Source organism: Sciurus vulgaris, assembly GCF_902686455.1.
Source record: "Sciurus vulgaris genome assembly, chromosome: 11".
Taxonomy (NCBI): domain Eukaryota; kingdom Metazoa; phylum Chordata; class Mammalia; order Rodentia; family Sciuridae; genus Sciurus; species Sciurus vulgaris.
The window spans coordinates 12,183-32,034 of NC_136472.1; the positions used below are offsets into that span (position 1 = coordinate 12,183).

At 45.1% G+C, this 19,852-nt stretch overlaps 1 protein-coding gene across 2 annotated transcripts in view; it reads right to left on the minus strand.

The window, feature by feature from the left end:
• Positions 1-1,577: 1,577 nt before the first annotated feature.
• The window catches only part of BET1L (Bet1 golgi vesicular membrane trafficking protein like), a 48,323-nt gene continuing 30,048 nt past the window's right edge, over positions 1,578-19,852 (minus strand). The window contains exon 6 of one of the 2 annotated variants that reach the window (XM_079102890.1): positions 1,578-4,593. In XM_079102890.1, coding sequence (XP_078959016.1) covers positions 4,528-4,593 — 66 coding nt within the window. In that variant the 3' untranslated portion in view covers positions 1,578-4,527. Of the gene's footprint in view, positions 4,594-19,607; positions 19,653-19,852 lie in introns of those variants that run through there. The other variant, XM_079102891.1, reaches the window with a different exon arrangement.

A 19,852-nucleotide genomic window follows, 5' to 3' on the forward strand; every position in this document is an offset into this window, starting at 1 on the left:
GAGAAAACATTCACCACAATACTTAGTGAGGTAGTTCACAGGATCCTTGACACTGAAAGGGTAATTTCAAGGACTACATTGCCCACAATACTATAGTGCTGGAAGTTCTCAAGTTTTTCTGCAACGCAGGGACAAATTGCAAATATTCATTACCCAAATCCTACATGGAAAAATTTCCCTGCAGTAAGCAGGCAAAATTTGGGATTACATCACCAATTTTTAGGGAGGAAGTCCCCAGGATCCTCAACAGGAAGAGGGCAATTCTAAGGACTACATTGGCCACAATCCTAAGGGGTATTAAGCACTAAAGTTGTCCAATGAGTAGTCAAATTGTACTACACTGCCAACAATAATTTTTGAACAAGTTTCTCAGGAATCCCTGAAGTGTGTAAGTAACTTTTGGAACTGCATTACCCCAAATTCTAAGGAAGTATGAAGGTCCCAGAATCCCCCACAATGAGTTGTTAAGCACAGGACTACATTATCCATAATTCTAAAGAAAGGAAGCTCCCAAAATTTCTTATGGCAAGACCAGTTTACCCACAACCCTAATAAGTGCAGGAACTCCCAACATTCCCTGAAGCGATCAAGTAAAACTTGGGGCCACATTACCCACAACCTTAAGGAGAGCTAGATCCCAAGATACCCAGTGCCAAGAAAATTGTGGGACCACATTATCCAAGGATGTAAGGGGAGGAAGTTCCCAAATTCCTCTGCCATGAGTGGTGAGCCCAGGAATACATCACCTACAGACTAAGGGGGAGGAACTCCTAATTCCCTGCAGTGAGCAGGCAAAACCAGGACTACATTACCCACAATTCCAAGAGAGAAGATAGCTCCCAGGATAGTCAATGGTGATCAAGAGAATGAGGGGTGTATGTTACACTTAACCCTAAGGTGAGGATGTCCTAGGAACCCCTGTTACCCGTGGTAAACCTGAGACTACACTTTTAAAACCTCTGTGGGTGAGGAATCTCCCAGAATCCCATAATGGGTAATAAGCCCAAGACTACATTTCCACAATCCTGATGACAGTAACTCCCATGAGTCCCTGAAGCTATCAGGAAAAACATGGGATAACATTGCCCTTGATCCTAAAAGGAAGGAACTTCCAAGGATCCTCCACCATAAGTGGTTATATCTAGAACTACATTACCCAAAATTAGGCAAGTTAAAAGTTCCCAGGATTCCCCAAAGTGAGTTGTAAACCTTAGATTACATTACCCACAATCCTGAGGAGAGTAACTCTCATGAGTCCCTGCAGCTATCCAAGAAATCCTGGGATATTACCCATGATCCTAAGAGGGGGGGAAGTTCTCAGTATCACCCCCACCAGAAGTGGTTACATCTAGAACTACATTACCCACAATTTTATAGACTGGATATTCTCAGGATTCCCTAAAATGAGTTGTAAACCTTAGACCACTTTACCCATAATCCTTGGGGGAAGAGTCTCCCACGACAGCCAGCAGTGAGCAAGCAAATCATGGAAATTTATTTCTCACAATTCTAACATGGGTCATTTCCCAGGATCTCTTGCAATAAGAGGCAAAACCTGGGATTACATAGCCCACAATGCCAAGGGATAAGGGGGCTCCCAGAATACCCAGAGGTGAGTGAGCAAATGTTGGAACTACAGTTAGGATTCCATAATCCTAAGGAAAGGAAGTTCCCAGGATCCTTTGGAGAAGACAAATCATGAGACTATATCACCCACAATTCCAACATTGAGGAATCTCCCACAATTCCCCACAGATAGTGTAAAATGTAGGACTAAATGACCCACAATTCTATGGGGGAGGAAGTCCCCAGAATTCCCCAAAGTGAGCAGTAAGCCTGACTAGTTCACACTCAATACTTAAGGGAGGAGGATCCAAAAATACCAAGCAGTGAGCGGGCAAATATTGGGACTATGTTACCCATAATCCTAAGGGGACAAGTTCCCAGGATCCTTTGGAGAGGACAAATCATGGGACTACATTATCCACAATTCTATGGGGAGGGATGTTTCCAGAAGTCCCCAAAGTGAATGGTATGCACGTGACTACTTCACCCACCATCCTTAGGGGAGGAGGCCTAAATAATACCCAGTGCTGAGCAGACAAATGTTGGAACTATGTGAGTCATAACCTGAAGGAGAGGAAGTTACCAGGATTCTTTGCACAGAGGAGATAAAACATGGAACTACATGACCACAAGTCTACCGGGGAGGAAGTTCCCAGAACCCTTCGCATAGAGAGGACAAATCATGAAACTACATTACCCACAATTCTAACAAGGGAGGAAGCTCCCATAAGTCCTCCCAGTGGAAAAAACATGGGACTACATGGCCCACAATTCTATGGGGAGGAGGAAGTTCCCAGAGTTCACCAAGGCGAGCTGTAAGCCCATGAGTATTTCACCCACAATCCTTAAGGAAGAGGCTCCCAGAATACCAAGTAGTGAGCGGGTGAATGTTTGGACTACATTGCCCATAATCCTAGTGGGGAGGAGGTTCCCAGGATCCTTTGAATGGAAAGGACACTTCATTTACATAATCCACAATTCTAACAGGGTAAGATGCTCCCACAATTCCCCAGTTGGGACTGCATTACCCACAGTTCCATGTGGGGAGGAAGTTTCCAGAACTCCCCATTGTAAGTCCATGACTATTTCACCCACAATTCTCAGAGGAGGGGCTCCCAGAATACCAAGCGGTCAGCGGTAAATGTTGGGACTATATTACTCATAATCCTAAGAAGAGGAAGTTTCCAGGATGTTCGGGGTGTGTGGTAAACCTGGGACTACACTACCCATGCTCCTTAGTGGCAGAAATGAAGGGAAATTCCTTGGTTTCATCAATGACACTAACCCTAACCCTGCAGCTAATCTTTGCCTGACCCTACCCCTAGCCCTAACCTTAGATTCCTCAGGGTATGAGGGCAAGCATGTAGCATTTAGCTTCTGTATGTCTCCTGGCAGAGGTGTGTGGATAAAATCCACCCATAATCCTCAGGAAGCTCCCAGAATCCCCCATGGAGAGTGAGCCAAACATGAACCCTAACTCTAATCCTGACAGTTTTAATGTAATTCAGCATTTTGTTGGCTCTTCGTGGGGGATCCTGGGAGTTTCAGTCCCCTTGGGATTGTAAATTATTTAGTCCAGGGGTTTGCCCACTCATCGGAAGTGGTGGAAGGAATTCTCCCATAAGCTTCTGCCCCTGAGGACTCTGGGTAATGTAGTTCAACGTTTTGCCAGTTTTTGGTGGTGGAAGGCTCCTGTGAGTTGCCCCCCCCCACTCCAACCCCTGTGGATTGTGGGTAATGTGCAGTATTTTGCTGGTTCTCTGTGCAGAACCCAGGGAACTTCTATCCCATTAGGACTGTGGATAATTAAGTCCCATGTATTTTATGGCTCAGCAGCATTTTGCCTGCTCATAGGGTGAGCGTGTGGGGAGCAAGGGGGCTCCTGACAGCTTCTGCCCCAAGGACTGAGGGTAATGTAGTCCACCATTTTTCTGGCTCCCTTTAGGGGAACCTGGGCGCTTCTACCACCTCAGAATTGTGAATAATTTAGTCCCACATTTTAACAGCTCACAGGTGTGGGGAACTCCTATGATTTCCACTCCCCAAGGATTGTGGGTAATGTAGTTCTGATATCGAAAAGAACCAAAATAACACCAGTTTGTTCTGACCTGACTCTATTGTATTCTTGCTTGTAGTGTTTTCCTTTCAGCCTCCTGAAGCTGTAGCTATGTTGGAAGTACAATAGGACTTTCCCGTGTCCCTATGGCCCTGATGTATAACAAAAATGCCTCTGAAATGTGCAATCAAAACTATTCTCTCATGTAATCAAAATATCTGTCTCAACAAGGTCTTTTGTGACCTACATGTGCCTCAATTATTCTTGTGGTTTTGCCTTTATAAACTCCTGCACTCCCGTGCTTGGTGCTGCTCTCCCAATAGCCATTTTGGGCTTTTTGTGAGACAGTCAGCTGGCTGGCTAATACTCAAATTTGGACTTCTCAGTGCTGATTGGTCTGTTCTTAAATTGTGCCCCGCAACAGTCCCACATTAATACAGCTATGGTTGGGAAACATTCCTATGAGCCTCCCATCCCCACCCCCCTGAGGATTGTGGATAATGTAGTCCAATGTTTTGCTAGTTCTCTGTGGGAAAACCTGGGAGCCTCTACCCCCCCCCCTCGCTTAGGATTATGGGTGATGTAGTTCCACATTTTGCCAGCTCAGAGTTTGGATCACTCATATGAGCTTCTGCTGCCCATAAGTATTGTGGGTAATGTAGTCCAGTGTTTTGCTCATATACATCTCTGCCAGATGTCCCTGTAAGCTGCAGGCTGAATGTTTGCCCAGGCATCCTGAAGATTCTTAGTACTATGATCCAGTGACCTACCAAGAAAGCTCTCACCACAGAGGTACAATCTGTACATTTTCCCCCAGGATCCCCAGGTATTCTGAGAAATTTATTGCAGTATTCTGCCTGTACAGCCTTCACCATGGAGGGCCATGGGAGTTCCAGGCTACACATTCACATGGGTAAGCTCAGGCACTTTAGGCAGTGAAGTCCAGTCCTCATTGCAGAGACCTTTTGGACCTGTGAGCACCAAAGGTTCATGGTTAGTGTAGTATATTGTTTTGCCCATGCATTCCCTCACCCCAGAGGCTGGCAGTTGCATGCCACATGGTTACCCAGAGAACCCTGAGGATTGTACCAGTGAAGTCTGGTGTTGTACCAGGGAAGTCTGGTCTTCTGCTACTCAGCCCTTACCACATGGAGGCCATGGAGGTTCAGGTCATGTCATTTTCCTGGAATCCTAAGGATTGTAGGTAGTGTAGCTCAGTGACTGCCTGCCAACCCTCTCCACAAGGACTGTGAGAGCTATAGCAGTATGTTTTTCCAGGCACTCCAGGGATTCTGGGCAGTGTGGTCTGGCACAGTGATCACGACAGTGGCTTCTAGGAATTTGCAGACTTACCCATAAATCCCTGGTATTGTCTATAAAACTCAGTCATTTAGTAGAAAGATCTCTTCAATGCAGCCACGATATTATTATCACATTGATACATCAACTTCTCCATATTTTTCAAGTCACTTTAACACTGAAAAAAGTGTACCATAAAAATAAATAAAAACAATGAGGTAACATTAGCCCATCCCCTCAGGCACTAGTGAAGTTCCAGGTGCTGGGAGCCCCATGCCTCCCTACACTATCTTTTTAAAATCTTTTTTGAAAAAATTTTTTAGATGTTGATGGATATTTAATTTATTCATTTATTTATACGTGGTGCCGATCATTGAACCCAGTGCCTCACATATGCTAGACAATTTCCCCTCCACTATCTTGAGTTTCTGTCTTAGTGTTTCTCCTTTCAGTCTCCTGGGATTTCTCCCCATAAAATATACTTTAGGATACTCTGGCAATGAACAGCCAAAGTCTCAATGAGGCTTAGTTTTATAAAATTAAGTTCAACTAAAATATTACCTACAAAAGTAAAAACAAACAAAACAAACAAAAAAACACAGCAGAGCTTCTTCCTCAGTGCGTGGGATAGTAGATGATAGAATTCTCCTCGTTCTTCACCACCTTTTCCTCAGATTGACTAGTTATCCAACTGCGAGCCATCCCACGTGTAGATGCCAAGAAGAAATCTCACAGTGCACATGGTCCCCAGCCAAGGCATCTCCCTGTGAGGGTTCCAAGGGGTCTCTGCCACAACGGTCATGCTCCAGGGTGTCTGCAGTCATCCTAGGTGGGTCCCAAGGTTAGGGTTAGGATTACTTCACTGTGGACATGGCCCCCAGGTGTCCCCAATCACAGCTTCTCCCCGTGTGGTTCCCAAGGTGAAGGAAACTTTTCTCACCACAGACATAGCCCAAGATGTCCACAGCCATGGTCTCTCCTCTGGTGGATCACAAAGGTGAGGGTTAGGACAGGTCTTGAAGGTTTGGGGTTACCTCACTGTGCACGTAGACCCCATGTGACCCAGCCATGGCATTTCCCTAGGTGAGTCCTGAGAAGGAAGCTTGCTGTGGGCACAGGACACCCATTTCTGGCAAGCAGATGATTCCAGGGTATCAGAAAAAGTTACTCTGAGCACCCCCTGCTGCCCCCTGTGGGCAGCTGAAGATGCTCAGTGCTCACTGTTCAGCAGGGCCCCTGCGCCCCCTTGTGGCAGTCCTAGTGAAGTTCTGAAATACAAGGTTCTGATTTTTCTAAGCCATAATTTTGGAAATCAAACAGCAATATAATCCACCATTTCATGTTTGAGCATAATGAAGATAGCAAAAAATAAAATACATGGTTGATAGGCAAAAGTCAGTTGATTTCTTACTATCAGCAATGATGTATAGGAAAAATTGGACTTTAAAAACAAGAATAAGAAAAAAATGTAAACAATTTCATTTATAATAGCATCCCCAAATTGAACACTTAACATGTACGTTTTAAATTGCTATTGCAATTTCAGAAAACCTTGAAACACAATTGAAATAAATCAAACAAAATATAAGTAAATGCTGAGATATTACTTTTTCAAGTCTCTACCTAGTTAAGATAAAATTTTCTCAAACTTGATCTGTAGATTCAAGGCAATAATATTCAATTTTTCAGCAAACTCTTTCTGAACCTAGAATAGGTGACACAGACTACAGGACAAACGAAGAACTCATATCTGTATCCCAACACTTGTCAGAAAGCTAAAGTAGTGAAGAAAATGTGATTCTGTGGAGGAATAATAGATAAGGGGAGATGAGTGGGGAGTCCAAAACACACCCACTACATACAGACAGATGATTTTGTCAAAGGGACAAAGGGACAAAGACCTTCAATAAATAAAGGAGTGTCTGCTACACAGATGGTGATGGAGCATTTGGAAAACATAAGGGAGAAATGGACATGGAAAACCTTTATAAGATTCTCAAAACCATCCATAGACCTACACTGAAAATGTGAAACTGTGAAATTGTAGAACAAAGTACTCATGACTATGTTTCATAATGTGTTTTTAATACTGCTCTAAAATAAATCGATGAAAGAAAAAAAAATGATAATGTAGAAATTGAAGTTAAAGTTGAAATTGTCAGTGGGCATGGTAGTTCATGCCTGTAGTTCTAGCTACTGGGGAAACTCAGTAAGACCCTTAGCAAGTCTCTGTTGCCAGGAAGTTTCCCGGAGTGGTGCCAGTTCACCACTTGGGCCTGGACCTTCCTCCAGGCACACTTGGTGATTGCTGATGCATGATAAGTTCTGCAAGCAGACACTCCACAACCCACTGGAGGGAGGAGAGAGAACAGTCCACATGTGGTGCAACACAGCCTCAAGAAGGGAGGCAGGCACAGCATCCAGACAGCCAACACAGGCCACCTGAGCCATGTGCATCACCCCATACCTCAGCCTCCCTCTCTACACCTTGGTCTCTAACTGAGGAAGGAGGGGAAATGAGCAGGAGAGATGGCCCCACTGCCTGAGGGGTTGACAGCACCTGGCCTTGAGCTTGTGTCTTCTGCAGGAAATCTGTGTTATAAATGCTATAGGTCTATGGATTGTGGCTTTGTAGAGCATGATTTGGGGGTCATCTAGCATTAGTAATTGTGATTGAGTGGGACTAACAGGTCAGCAATGGGTGGGTTTGGGATAATGACCAAACCTGAGGGTAACAGAAGACATCCTTGTGCCTGATCCTGCAGGGAAGAGGCTTCATCTCATTCACCCAAATCCCCTTTAGTGCTAAAGGGAGTCCTTGGCCAATAGTTCCCTGTACAGAGCTTAGCTGAAGTGCAGCTGGCCCCATCGCCCCTCACTCACTACATGGTAAGAGCCTCCTGGACCCTGCTTCTCTTCACTTTAGTGGCCTTCCTTCCCTAGCCATACCTCAGCTCCTCTGTTTTCTCCACCAGTGAACTTAACTTGCCCCAAAGCAACACGTCCTGTGATCCAACCTGACCCTGATTATCACCCCTTCACTCTCCACGCACCTCAATCTCTCCCAGCAGCACAGTGAGCACCTGTCCCAGCTTCCCTCAGTCCCTCTTCATCCCTCACTCTCCTTGCACTCCAATGCTAGGGAGCACCCAAAACTCCTAGGATCCCCCACAATAAGCAGGCACAACACAGACTACATTATCCACAATCTGAAGTAGCAGAGGCTGCTAGGATCCCATGTAGACAGTCAGCAAAGGGAAAGTATTAGCCCAAACCCTAGCCCTTGCACTAATCCTAGCTCTAACCCTAACACTGGTCAAAATCTTCAGTGTACCAGGACAAGCATGTGGCTTTCAGCTTCATGTGACTAATAGCAGAGATGTATGGGCAAAGCTCAGAACCATGATGTGAAGGTATACAAGTTACCTGGGTCCTCCCCTCACAGTGAGTGGGCAAAATGCAGGACTACATTACCCACATTCCCAATGGGGAAGAATCTCCTAGGATTACCTGCAGAGAGTGGACTTATCATAGGACTACATTACCCACAATTCTAAGTGGCAGAAACCACCAGAATCCCCAGCAGACAATCGGCAAAACACTAAACCTTGTTGCACACCTGAGGCTGGAGGATCACAAGTTCAAAGCTGGCCTCAGCAACTTAGTGAGTTCCTAAGCAACTTAACAAGACCCTGACTCAAAATTAAAAGAAAGGGTGTTGGGGATGTGGCTCAGCGGTTAAGTGCCCTTGGGTTCAATCCCTAGTACTGAAACAAACAAACCAACAAACATTAAATCTACTATAGACTTAATCCTCAAGGCACCAGGGTGTGTGACTTTCAGCTTCCATGGGACCCTTGGCAGAGGTAAGGGGGCAAAACTCAGAACTACATTACCCATGATGCCAACTGATAGAAATCACCAGAGTTTCCTCCTCCTAGAGCAGTGAGCAGACAAAACACAGACAACATTACCCACATTCCCAAGGAATCTCCCGGGATCACTCACAGTGAGTGGGTTAATCACAATACATTACCCACAATCCTAAGTGATGGAGGCAGCTAGGATCCCAGCAGACAACCTGCCAAATGCTAAACCTACCATAACTTTGACCTGATCCTAAAACTACTCAGAATCCTCAGGATATCAGGGTAAGCATGTGGCCTTCAGCTTCCATGGGACTCCTAGGAGAGGTCAGTGAGCAAAACTCAGAATTAAATTACTCAGAACCCTAATGGGCAGACACTCCAAGGATCCCCAACAGAGAGCTGGCAAAATGTGAACCCTACCTGAGCCTCTGTCCTAATATTAACCCTAATATTACGCCACCTGCAATTCCCCTCAGTGCTTGACAAAGATTCTCCTGAGTAATAAAGGTGTTTGCAAAGTCTCATTTCATTGGGAATTCGGGTTGCAGGCTTTCCTTCCTTCCTTGCTTGCTTAATATGTGTAGGTTTACTATTAATATTTTATGTGTTTTCCCTGAAAACAGGGTCTTAACAGAACCAGGGTTAAAACATAAAAACCAGACTTCTAATGGAACAGTGATTTCAGATTTAGCCATTTGCAATGAAACTCTGAGTAACCAAGAATGCAATGAGAAAATACAAAAACAGATTCTAGCTGCCAATCCCCTGTTGGCTACTCTCAGATGACCTGAAGTACGTAGGCAAATAACTACAACCTTATCAGGAATGATTAACAGGAACAAAAGATATAAAGAAAATAGAGTTCCTACAGTTAAAACACCTTATGGCAATGCTTATTTAATTAGTGGAAAGCCATGACATCCTCCCAGAGGGATGCCTCTTAAGCCCCTGGATTTAGACCCTCCTTTATCTCCCACAGGATATTTAGATATAAAATCAGGACATATTATAATCTGGTTTGAAGGTAAACATACAAGAGTGCAAGATATTCCATTTCTTAAAGATTAGGATTTACTAAATGCTATAAATATTAGCCACCTATTCCCCAGAGAGAAGTTCCTCAACATTAAGTTCACACAGTATAAGATATCATATTATTGTTAGCTTAACCTGTCTAGTACTTATTAACCACAGCAGTAGCCATGCAACTGAAGTTTACTCAACCCTGCTGAGCTTGCTTTAACCTTTATGATTAGTTAAACAATATTAATATGTCTTATTGTTTAGTTATAGGTTAATCATAGGTACAATTTGTATTCTTCCTATGTCTACTTAGAATTTTAGTCTGTCATTGAGTACATAAAATAGAATAACTATTAACTGTAAGCTGATTCCTCTATTCTCTGTTAGCAATAACAAAAAACATTCCACTCTTAATAACTAACATTAGAAGGGGTAATTTGTACAGAAACTTAATGACATATTCTTTCAGGGAAATCAAAACTAAACAGAGCCTGGAGCCTTCTACCTTGCTGGGAACTGTTTTTCTTTTTACTTAAGCTATCATACAGTAAAAACATGTTTCTTGAATAAGATCATTAATTATACTCTTGAAGATTTTTTACTTAACATTTCCTTGTATTAACCATGAAATGATGTAATCAATACCAAAGAAAAAACATATAAAAAGACTCTGTGAACAATAAAGATTCAAACTCAGCCTCAGAACATGTGGTGTCTCTGTGTGCTGTTTCTCCACTGCACCGATGCCTCCCATCCACCTTGGACCCCGGCTGCTGCTAGGGCTGGACCCCAGCACCCTAACCCTAACACTGCTGAGAATCCTCACATTACCAGAGTAATCTGCCCTTCAGCTTCCGTGGGACTCTCAGAAAATGTTAGCAGGCAAAACTCAGAACTGTTGCCCACAATGCCAAGGAGTGGAAGTCCCCAGGGTCTCCACTTGGTAGGCAGAAAAAACACAGGACTATATCACCTGTTAGTGTGGTTTGGGGTGGCTGGATGGGGCAGGGCATCAAGCAACTTGCGCATGCACAGAGAAACAATGTAGCCTATGCAGGCCCAAAGGAGCAGTCAATCAGGCACTGACAAACGACCCCAGCAAATCCCAGGAGGACATGGAGTCCTCAATCTTTCCCTCTTCCACCTCAGGTTGTAAAACACCACTCCATCAGGGCCACATGCACCCTAGTGGACCAGCAAACTTTGCCCAAGAGCCATCCCAATAAAGTTTTTCTCTTTGATTCTCTTCTAGCCTGTCTGTTCTCTGGTTACCACTGTCTGACCAGGTTACCCCAGTCTGATCTTACATTTGGTGCCAAAACCCGTAAGGGTCCTCAAGCCTCCCCCATCAGGGTTGAAGTCCACCCTCTCCCTCAGATGGACCAGGAGATTCCTCACCACTCTGTTTCTCTTCTGGGCCTACAGAAGTGGGGCAAGTTCCCTTGCATTTCCCTTGGCCTTCTGGTTGCACTCTCCATTACCAGGGTCTGTCCATAAGTCGCGCATGCACCACAGACCCACACCCATTCCATTTGGGACCTAGTAGACTGTGGAGACGTCCCAGCCTCTGGCTATCCCCCTTTTTTCCATTCTGGGCCCCTATAGGCTAAGGAGACATCCTGGCCTCTGGCTCACCCACTTTGCGTTCCTCGGGTGAACACCATCAGAATTTGGGACGCCTCTTTCTGCCCCTGTTCATCCCCTGGGTAATACTGAAAGGCCATGGGAAACACCGGGTCCTCCCTAGACCCCAAGATTCTTTTGGGCTGTCTGTACCTTAATTTCACTAAATTAGGACTCGCCCAAGACATATGCCATAAGTGGCTGGTCCTTTACTTGACTGTGGCCTGGCCCCAGTACGTGTGAGACAATGACTCAAAATGGCCTCCAGAGGGGACCTTTGATTTTCAAATCTTTGCTGATTTGGACAATAACTGCCACTGGACAGAGAAATGATCACGTGTGCCCTATGTTCAGAATTTTGGGATCTGCACTCTTGCCCCTCCCTTTGGTCTACCTGCTCCACTGCCCAAATTCTCCTAGTTTTGAGAACAGGGTGACATCTGTAAAACCCTCCACAGGAAAGGGTGCACAAACACTAAGGAATGAGAAACTATCTTAATCACCAGGATGCAAAGAGTTGCTACAGTGCCCTCAAGAGCCAATACAGGACAAATAGGATGTGCTGAGCCCCCAGGCTTATCAAGGCTGTTAAGAGATATCTGTCCAAGGAATGTGCAACTGCCAGGGAACCTTATCTATCAAGGACAGGGGGCCTAGCCCTGACTCATCTCCTACATAGTTCACCCCTTCCCTCCTCCCTTCTTCCTCCAAGACTGTTCAGTTCTGGTGGGACCCAATGAGAATCAAGTAGTTTGGTGGGACCCAACCAAAAGAGGACAAATGTTTAGCTGATCAAATGTTAACCAATAATGTACAGGTCTTTGTGTGTGAATGCTTGAAAATCTCTTAAATAGAGTGCTTTCTCACCCCTTGGGGCCACTCCCCACTCAGCCATTGTAGTGGTCTGAGGGACTAGTTGCAGTCCAGGCTCAAGCTTGCTTTAAATAAAACCTCGTCGTTTGACTTGCATTACCGTGTGTGCACTTTGACTCTCTGGGGATCGGTGGATATCATATCCTAACACTAGCCAGAGATGGTCCCCAACCCCTCCCCCACTGTTCTTCTGTGTCCTCTTCCTCATTCACAGATTCACTGGAGCTGCTCTCAGTTCCACCCACCCATCCTCCCCCTCCTTACTCAGGGCAAACTTCCTCCTCTGTTCCTCCTACAGCTACAGCTCCTCCCGCTTCTCCTCCTCCGGCTCCTCCTCCACCACCCATGCTGCTCCTGGGCCCACCCACTTCTGCTCCTCCCCCTCTTCTCCCTGGACGATCCCTCCCCCTCCCTTTCTCTCTCCTCTCCTGTTAGTGCTCACCCGATCTCATCGCCCCCCCCCCCAACTCAGAACTCCTTGGTGCGGAAGGCATTGTGAGAGTCCCTGTTGGGTTCTCACTTCAGGATCTTTCCCAGATCAAAAAGCGCCTAGGTGCTTTCTGTGCTGACTCCTCTACTTTTATTAAGGAATTTAGATATCTTTCTCAGATTTCACCTGGCCTGATGTTTATATCATTCTTTCCTCCACTCTCACCCCAGACGAATGGGCCCTCATTCAGCAGGCAGCACAAGATCATGCCGACCAAGTCTGCCTAATGGACATAGCCCTACCCGCAGGGGCAGCAGCAGTCCCAACAACCAAACCAGGTTGGGGATACCGAGATGGTCAGCAGGGTCACTGCCATTGTGCCCGTATGATCCAATACCTCATAGCAGGCATGCAGGCAGTGTCCAACAAAGTGATCATCTTTCATAAGTTGAGGGAAATTACCCAGGATCCAGGTGAAAATCCAATCTTATTCCTTAGTCGTCTCACAGAGGCCCTTACCAAGTATACTAAACGGAACCTTAAGCCTCTCTCTGGGGCAACAGTTCTAGCAACCCACTTTATTTCTCAATTGGCTCCTGACATCAGGAAAAAGTTCAAAGGAGCTGAGGAGGACCCTCAAACTCCTATCTGATTCCTGGTAAAAATGGCCTTTAAGGTCTATAATGCCCAAGAAGAATTGGCCAAATTGGCCAGGCAGTCTCATTTACAGAAAAAGATGACACTCCAATCCCAAGCCTTGGTAGCTGCCCTGCAGCCTGCGGCTCCAGCGAGAATTTCAAATGGGGACAGGCAATCCTTTCCACCAGGGACTTGCTTCAAGTGTGATCACGAAGGTCACTGGGCCCATCAGTGCCCAAACCCACGGCCCTCCTCCAGACCATGTCCCATCTGCAAACAAGTAGGACACTGGAAGAGTGACTGCCTGATGGTTGGCCCCTCCCCAGTGCCTCCACGTGGGGGTGTGGCCAGTCATCTGTTGGGATCCACAAGAAGACTGAAGGTGCCCGGACTCAAGGACCCCCATCTGCGGGGGCATCCGGAATGCCATCCAGTGCTTGACAAAGATCCTCTGAAGGATGTTTGCAAAGGCTCATCCTAAAGGGAATTGCCGGATGTTTTGCTCCAGAGCATGGTGTTTTTTCTGCTGTGTTTTTCTGATAATGTATTACTCATTTCAGTCTGAACAGATTGCTTAAGGGGATGAGGGGAATACAACAAAAATTCCAGAAAATATTACCTACAATCTGAAAGACAATAGGTCTTTACCACTAACAAAGTTAAAAACAATTTTGCAACCATGCAATGAGTCCCTGAAAGCCTCTGGAGAAAATAGATATAAATCTGCCTTTGTCTCCAACAGGCTGGTTAAATTCTAACGATGGTTTCGTTTACGTGTGGTGGTGAGGTAAAAGAATGAGGTTTCACAACATTCCTTCCTTCCTACAAAGAATAGGTCACCCTTATAATAAAGGTTGGTACACAATAACCATTGCGACCACTGCCCTCCTGTAGCCCTTAACTCAGAAATTTAGATATTAACCAGATGGACCTAGTAGAGATGGTCACATGAGATTACTTGTCTATCGCTTTAACTGCGAGAGTAATAAGAATAGTCTTAGGTCACATAGAGTTTAGATATTAAGGAAATAAACATTGTATTAGCTCATTGACGTAGTTACATATTCTTATTAGGTAAGGATAATCTGTAAGGTTACTGTTTTCTCATAATCTTTTGGTTCCTTGTTAAGAACAATTCCTGCCTATGCTTTGAAAAACTTCTTTAATTTCATTAAGCACAAGACTGCCATTATAGCCTGAAGAAAAATGTATATAAACCCAGTCTTCCCCAGAATAAAGTGGGAGTGATTGCACCAGAACTACAGTCTGTTTCTTTCATTCTCCATCCATCGCCAACGCTGTCTCCCCATGCCCCATTTACCCGTGTGGAACCCATGGACTCCTGCTAGGGCTGGACCCCGGCACCCATCACCCTCACTGAGTCCAGAGTAATGCTCCAGGTGGCAGGTAAGTCTGTAACTTTTCTTGTGGACATGGGGGCTACCTATTCTGCCTTCCCTGCCCACTCAGGACAAATGACCCCAGCCAATCCCAGGAGGACACAGAATCCTCAAGCTTCTCCTCCCCACCCCAGGTTGTAAAAACACCACCCCATCAGGGCCACGTGTGACTTCTCCAGCCCAGCACCTTGGTGGACCGGTGAACCTCGCCTGAGAGCCATTCCAATAAATTTTTTTCTTTTTGATTCACATATGGCCTGTCTGTTCTCTGGTTACCATCATCTGATCAGGTTACTCCAGTCTGATCTTACATTACCCACAATCCTATGTGACAGAAGCCATAAGGATTCCCAGCGGACAGCAAGCACATTGCTAACCTGAACCCTAGCCTTTGTACTAACCCTGTCCCTAACACTGCTCAGAATCCTCAGGGTACTGGGACAAGCAGCTTCCATGTGACTCCAGGCAAAAGTGTGTGGGCAGATCCTAAGGGGGTGGACGCTCCTGAGTCCCCTACAATGAGCAGGCAAACCAAGGTGCTGGTGCCCACAATCCTAATCCTGGGACTACATCATCCATAATCCAGGCAAGAGGGAGCTTCAAGGGGGTCAGGAAAAGTGACTCCAGTTGCTGCCTGCTGACCTGTGGGAACTGCAGGACCCTCCCCACTCACTGTTCAGTGGTGACCCTGCGCCCCCTTGTGGCAGTCCCAGTGAAGCTCTGGAATCATTATTCTGATTATTCTATGTCTCGTCCAGCGAGTACAATGAAGACTCGGCTCTCAAATGAAGTTTTAAGGTCTTTATTTTTATGGGAGAGCTTCTGAGCCGAGTGCCTGGTTCTTCCTCCTCCTCCGCCTTCTTCTTCTTCTTCTTCTTCCTTCTTCTTCTTCTTCTTCTTCTTCTTCTTCTTCTTCTCTCTTGTCGCGCAGCTCTCTCTCTCTCCTTCTCTCGTGCAGTGGCTGCTACTCTTCTTCCTCTCTCGTCACGCTGCGGCCGCCTCTCCTCTTCTCTCGTCCCGCAGCTGCTGCCTGCCCTCCTTGCCTTGCCTTTCCGTCACGCAAAATACGCAGCTTTATGGGATATAACAGCCAATCACCTTAACAGGTCAGGCGTTTGGCTTGTGGAGACTTAATGGTGGGTAATGAGGACATGTACTGATCACGAGCTAAGCACAGATGTGGAGGAGATCAGTCAGCCAATAGAAAGCACTTCCTTAAAGTTGTTTTTCTTTGCAGTTGGGCTTCTCAGCGCCATCTTAGGGCGAGGCCAGCCACCACTGCGGGTCCTACAGGGCAGTGGCCCCCAACATCTTCCCCTTTCTGTTTTATTAATAGGCTTAGGATCAGGTCATCATGATAGCTCATGTGGTGAGCACCATCCTTACCCGTCATTGGAATTTGACCTCCAGGCGTCAGAACCCTGTCTTAGGTTGGTATGAGCTCCCCATGAATCTTTCCCGTCTTTGACTACCGATCCAGCACACCAAGCCATATACTGGGAGATTGTTCTGCTTCAAGGGCAGCCATGGCCTGTTTTATGATGACATAAGCCTGTTGACTGGCTTTGAGATGTAAGATAGAATTAACACAAGCACACCCAAGCCCACCAGTGCAAAACCCAAAATTCCCAAAATCTGGTGCCAAACTGTGCTGAAAAAACAATTGTTTCACCCTCTCTACATTTTTCAATATTAACTCCATTAACCTTCTAGTCAGTGCACTTCCCTTTACTTATAAACCCTTCTTAAAGGTGAGGTATCAACATGAGGAATTAGAAGTGAGTTACACAGGATGAAAATAAGCAGCTTGCTTTACTGAGAAAAAGATGAAAATCATCTGTGTGGCTAAATCAGCTTATGAGGGGCTATGGGTCCAACCAATTCCAATTTAGGAATTGCCCGAGTGATGCAATCACTATCAGCAAAAAGATCTGTTACTCCCCAAACTCTACAAGGGCTATGACAACTGCTTCCATTTTGTGAGCCTTGAGTTGAAGAGTTCTGCGCCTTGTTTCTTAAATGATTTGGTAACATCTTGCCCTCAACATCAGTAACTAATTTGCACTCATTAACCCAATGTTTTCCCTTTCTGCACTTTGGGCAGAGGCCTGGGGCACAAGGTGTAACAGATTTTACTATAGTTATCTCTTGGCTTTTCTTTTGTTTGGGCATTGTCTCTCTGCTGCTGTATATATGTGCATACACTCCAGGATCAAATTTTGAGTATCTATTGAAGCATGTTAGCCTTCTCCTACTACTAGCATTCCAACATTTCCACCAGGAAACCTTGCTACTACATTTCTGCAAGCAGTTTCAACAGCTATTTCTTGCCACTGAGCTCTCCAACCAGACATGGTCCTCCAGATAACACTGCTCTGCATAGCTTTTTCCCATCAGTTGTAACTGCCTCTTTAAGTTCTTTGTATTAGATTCAGCTCTCTCCTTTTTCCCTTGTTCTTAAGTTTTCACTACCACTTAGTTATTCCTTTTTGGGGTTCTTTGTATTAGGTTTAGCTTTCTCCTACATTTTTCCCTTGTTCTTAAACTTTGAGTAATTGTCTTCTAAGTCATTACCACACAATTATCCCTCACTTTGTTTTCTTTAACAGTTCTTTTCTGTTGCTATTAGATCCTGTTTATGAAGATCCCCTTGTGGCACATTGAGCAACTTTTCCTCTATAAACCCTGGGCTTATTTCTGCTAGAGTTTGAACATATGATCATACACTGGTTTCCTTATTTTCTAATTCTTCCCCAGTGTTTCCTTTCTCCCCAGAACTTTCCTGTTTTTGGTTACCCCAGCTAACTTCCTTTTTAATCTCTCCCAACACTTCTCCTTCTTGTAATATATTTTTCACGCCTCCTTTTGAATTATCCCTTCAGACTGACTTCATGATATTTCTAAATTTATCCTTCACTGTACAAAGGCCACACTAACAGTAGTACAAACACAAACAATACAAAATACACACATTCCGGAGCTCCTTCATCCATTCTGATCAAAGACATGAACTCTTGACAAACAACAAACACACAAAATCTTATTTTAATAATACCTGGCCAGTCCACTGCGGATTACTTTACCCAGCTCCCTGTATTTGGGCCCTCTCCACTGGGGGTTGCTTTACCCAGTTCCCTGTACCTGGGCCCTCTTCGACCCAGCTCCCTGTACCTGAGCCCTCTTCGACCCAGCTTTCTGTATACTACTTTAACTTTTCTTGACTTATTTTACTTGACTTATTTTATTTTTAAACACAAACAACACAAATACATGCATTTTTGCACTTCACTGTTGTGTCCTTTGTGACCTTTAGTTTTTGACCAACACTATTTCTTTTTACTATCCCTCGCCCTTAAACTGCTCTGGCCAGAGACTTCTGCGAGGTTCCTACTTTCCCTGCTGTATCTATTCCCGGAGGCGGATCTTGAATTTTCCCTTACCCTTTTCCTGTGAGGTTCCTCAGTTTCCCCACCGTGCAGATTTCCCTTTTTTCCTGTAAGGTTGTTGCTAATTTTCCTTCCCTGCATGCTCCCCATTCCCTGGATGGGCCACCATTCCCCGGACTGGCCACCATTTGTTGCTGGCTCTTTGCAGTTCCAAAATCCGTGGATATTTGTCACCGCCTGCAGCAACAACTTGCACGGGTCTTATGGGTGGTGGTGGAGTGGAAACTGAGGCACTTCTTTCTCTTTAGTGCACTGCTTTCTTGCTTGTTTGTTTATAGAGGATAGAGGAAATGAGGTTTACCTGCTTTGAGAGGAGAGAGAGAGAGAGAGAGCCCGCTTATCAGAGAGAAAGAGACTTTGCTTAAGAGAGAAACTTTGAGAGAAAGACAGGCTTTGCTTAGAGCTTAGAGGAAGAGGCTTGCTACACCTTAAAGTCCTGCATCCTGTGAACTAAGGGTACGTCCACCCAAGGTGCCCTAGTGATGCGTCTCAGTTCTCCGTTCCATGATCTGCCTTCCGCCGCTGCCCCTACTCACTGCTGCCGCGTGTTTCCTAGCTGCTTTCGTGTTTGAGTCTTCTTCTACTGCTTTTCTGCTAATGGATGCTGTGGTGTGTTTTTCCCTCTGGCTGCTGCCCCGCGTGTGTCTTCTTCTACTGCTTTTCTGCTAATGGCTGCTGTGTCTCTGTCTCGCTCCACCTACGCTTATATCACTTCCAGGAGGCCGAGAGCAGGGCCACGCCTCTTACGCAAAGATTAGGAGAGACACTCCGAGCAGGCAATTAGTGCTCGAGAACACATGCACATACATTGTGTGCATGGACGAGAAAATCACCTGAGTGTGCTTATGTCAATTAACCTCTTCGCTGCCGATGTGATCAGGTGCCATCCCGGCGCCGCCAACATGGCACAGCCCCCAACAATTCTAGGTCATGATTTTAGAAATGAAGCAGAAATAGAGCCCACCATCTCATGCCTTGATCAGAATGGATGGAAATAGCAAGAAGCAAAGTACAATGCCAATAGACAAAGGTCCTTTGGTTTCCTGTGTATCAGCAATAATGCATAGGAAAAATTGGACTTCAAAAACTAGAATAAGAAAATTTTAAAGCATTTTCATTTATAATAGCATCCTCCCAAACTGAAGTCCTTAAATATGTCTTAAAGTACAATTGTACTTTCAGAAAAACTTGAAACAAAGTAGAAAGAAAGAAAATTAAACATTAATACATGCACAGATACTCCTTGATCAGGATGGTTAGACTCAATGTAGTTAAGATGGAATTCTCTCAAGCTTGATCTGCACATTCAGCACAACACTCACTTCTCTAAGCCCAGAATAGACGACACTGACGGCAAGAGGACAAGCCTGAGACTCAACACCTGGATCCCAGAACCAGTCAGACAGCTGAAGCACTGGAGAAAATGTTCTGCTGTGAAGAGACAGACAGAGATGAGTGAGCACAAACACACCAGTGTACACACACTTCAATACACTCATTTTCCTCACAGAGTTAAAGTACTTGAAAAAGGTTGAAAGTTGATGTATCAAAATTCAAATGTCAGGTGTAAATATATTTGTTGTATTTTGTTAAAGGGACAAAGGCTTTTGATGCAGAAAGAAATTTCT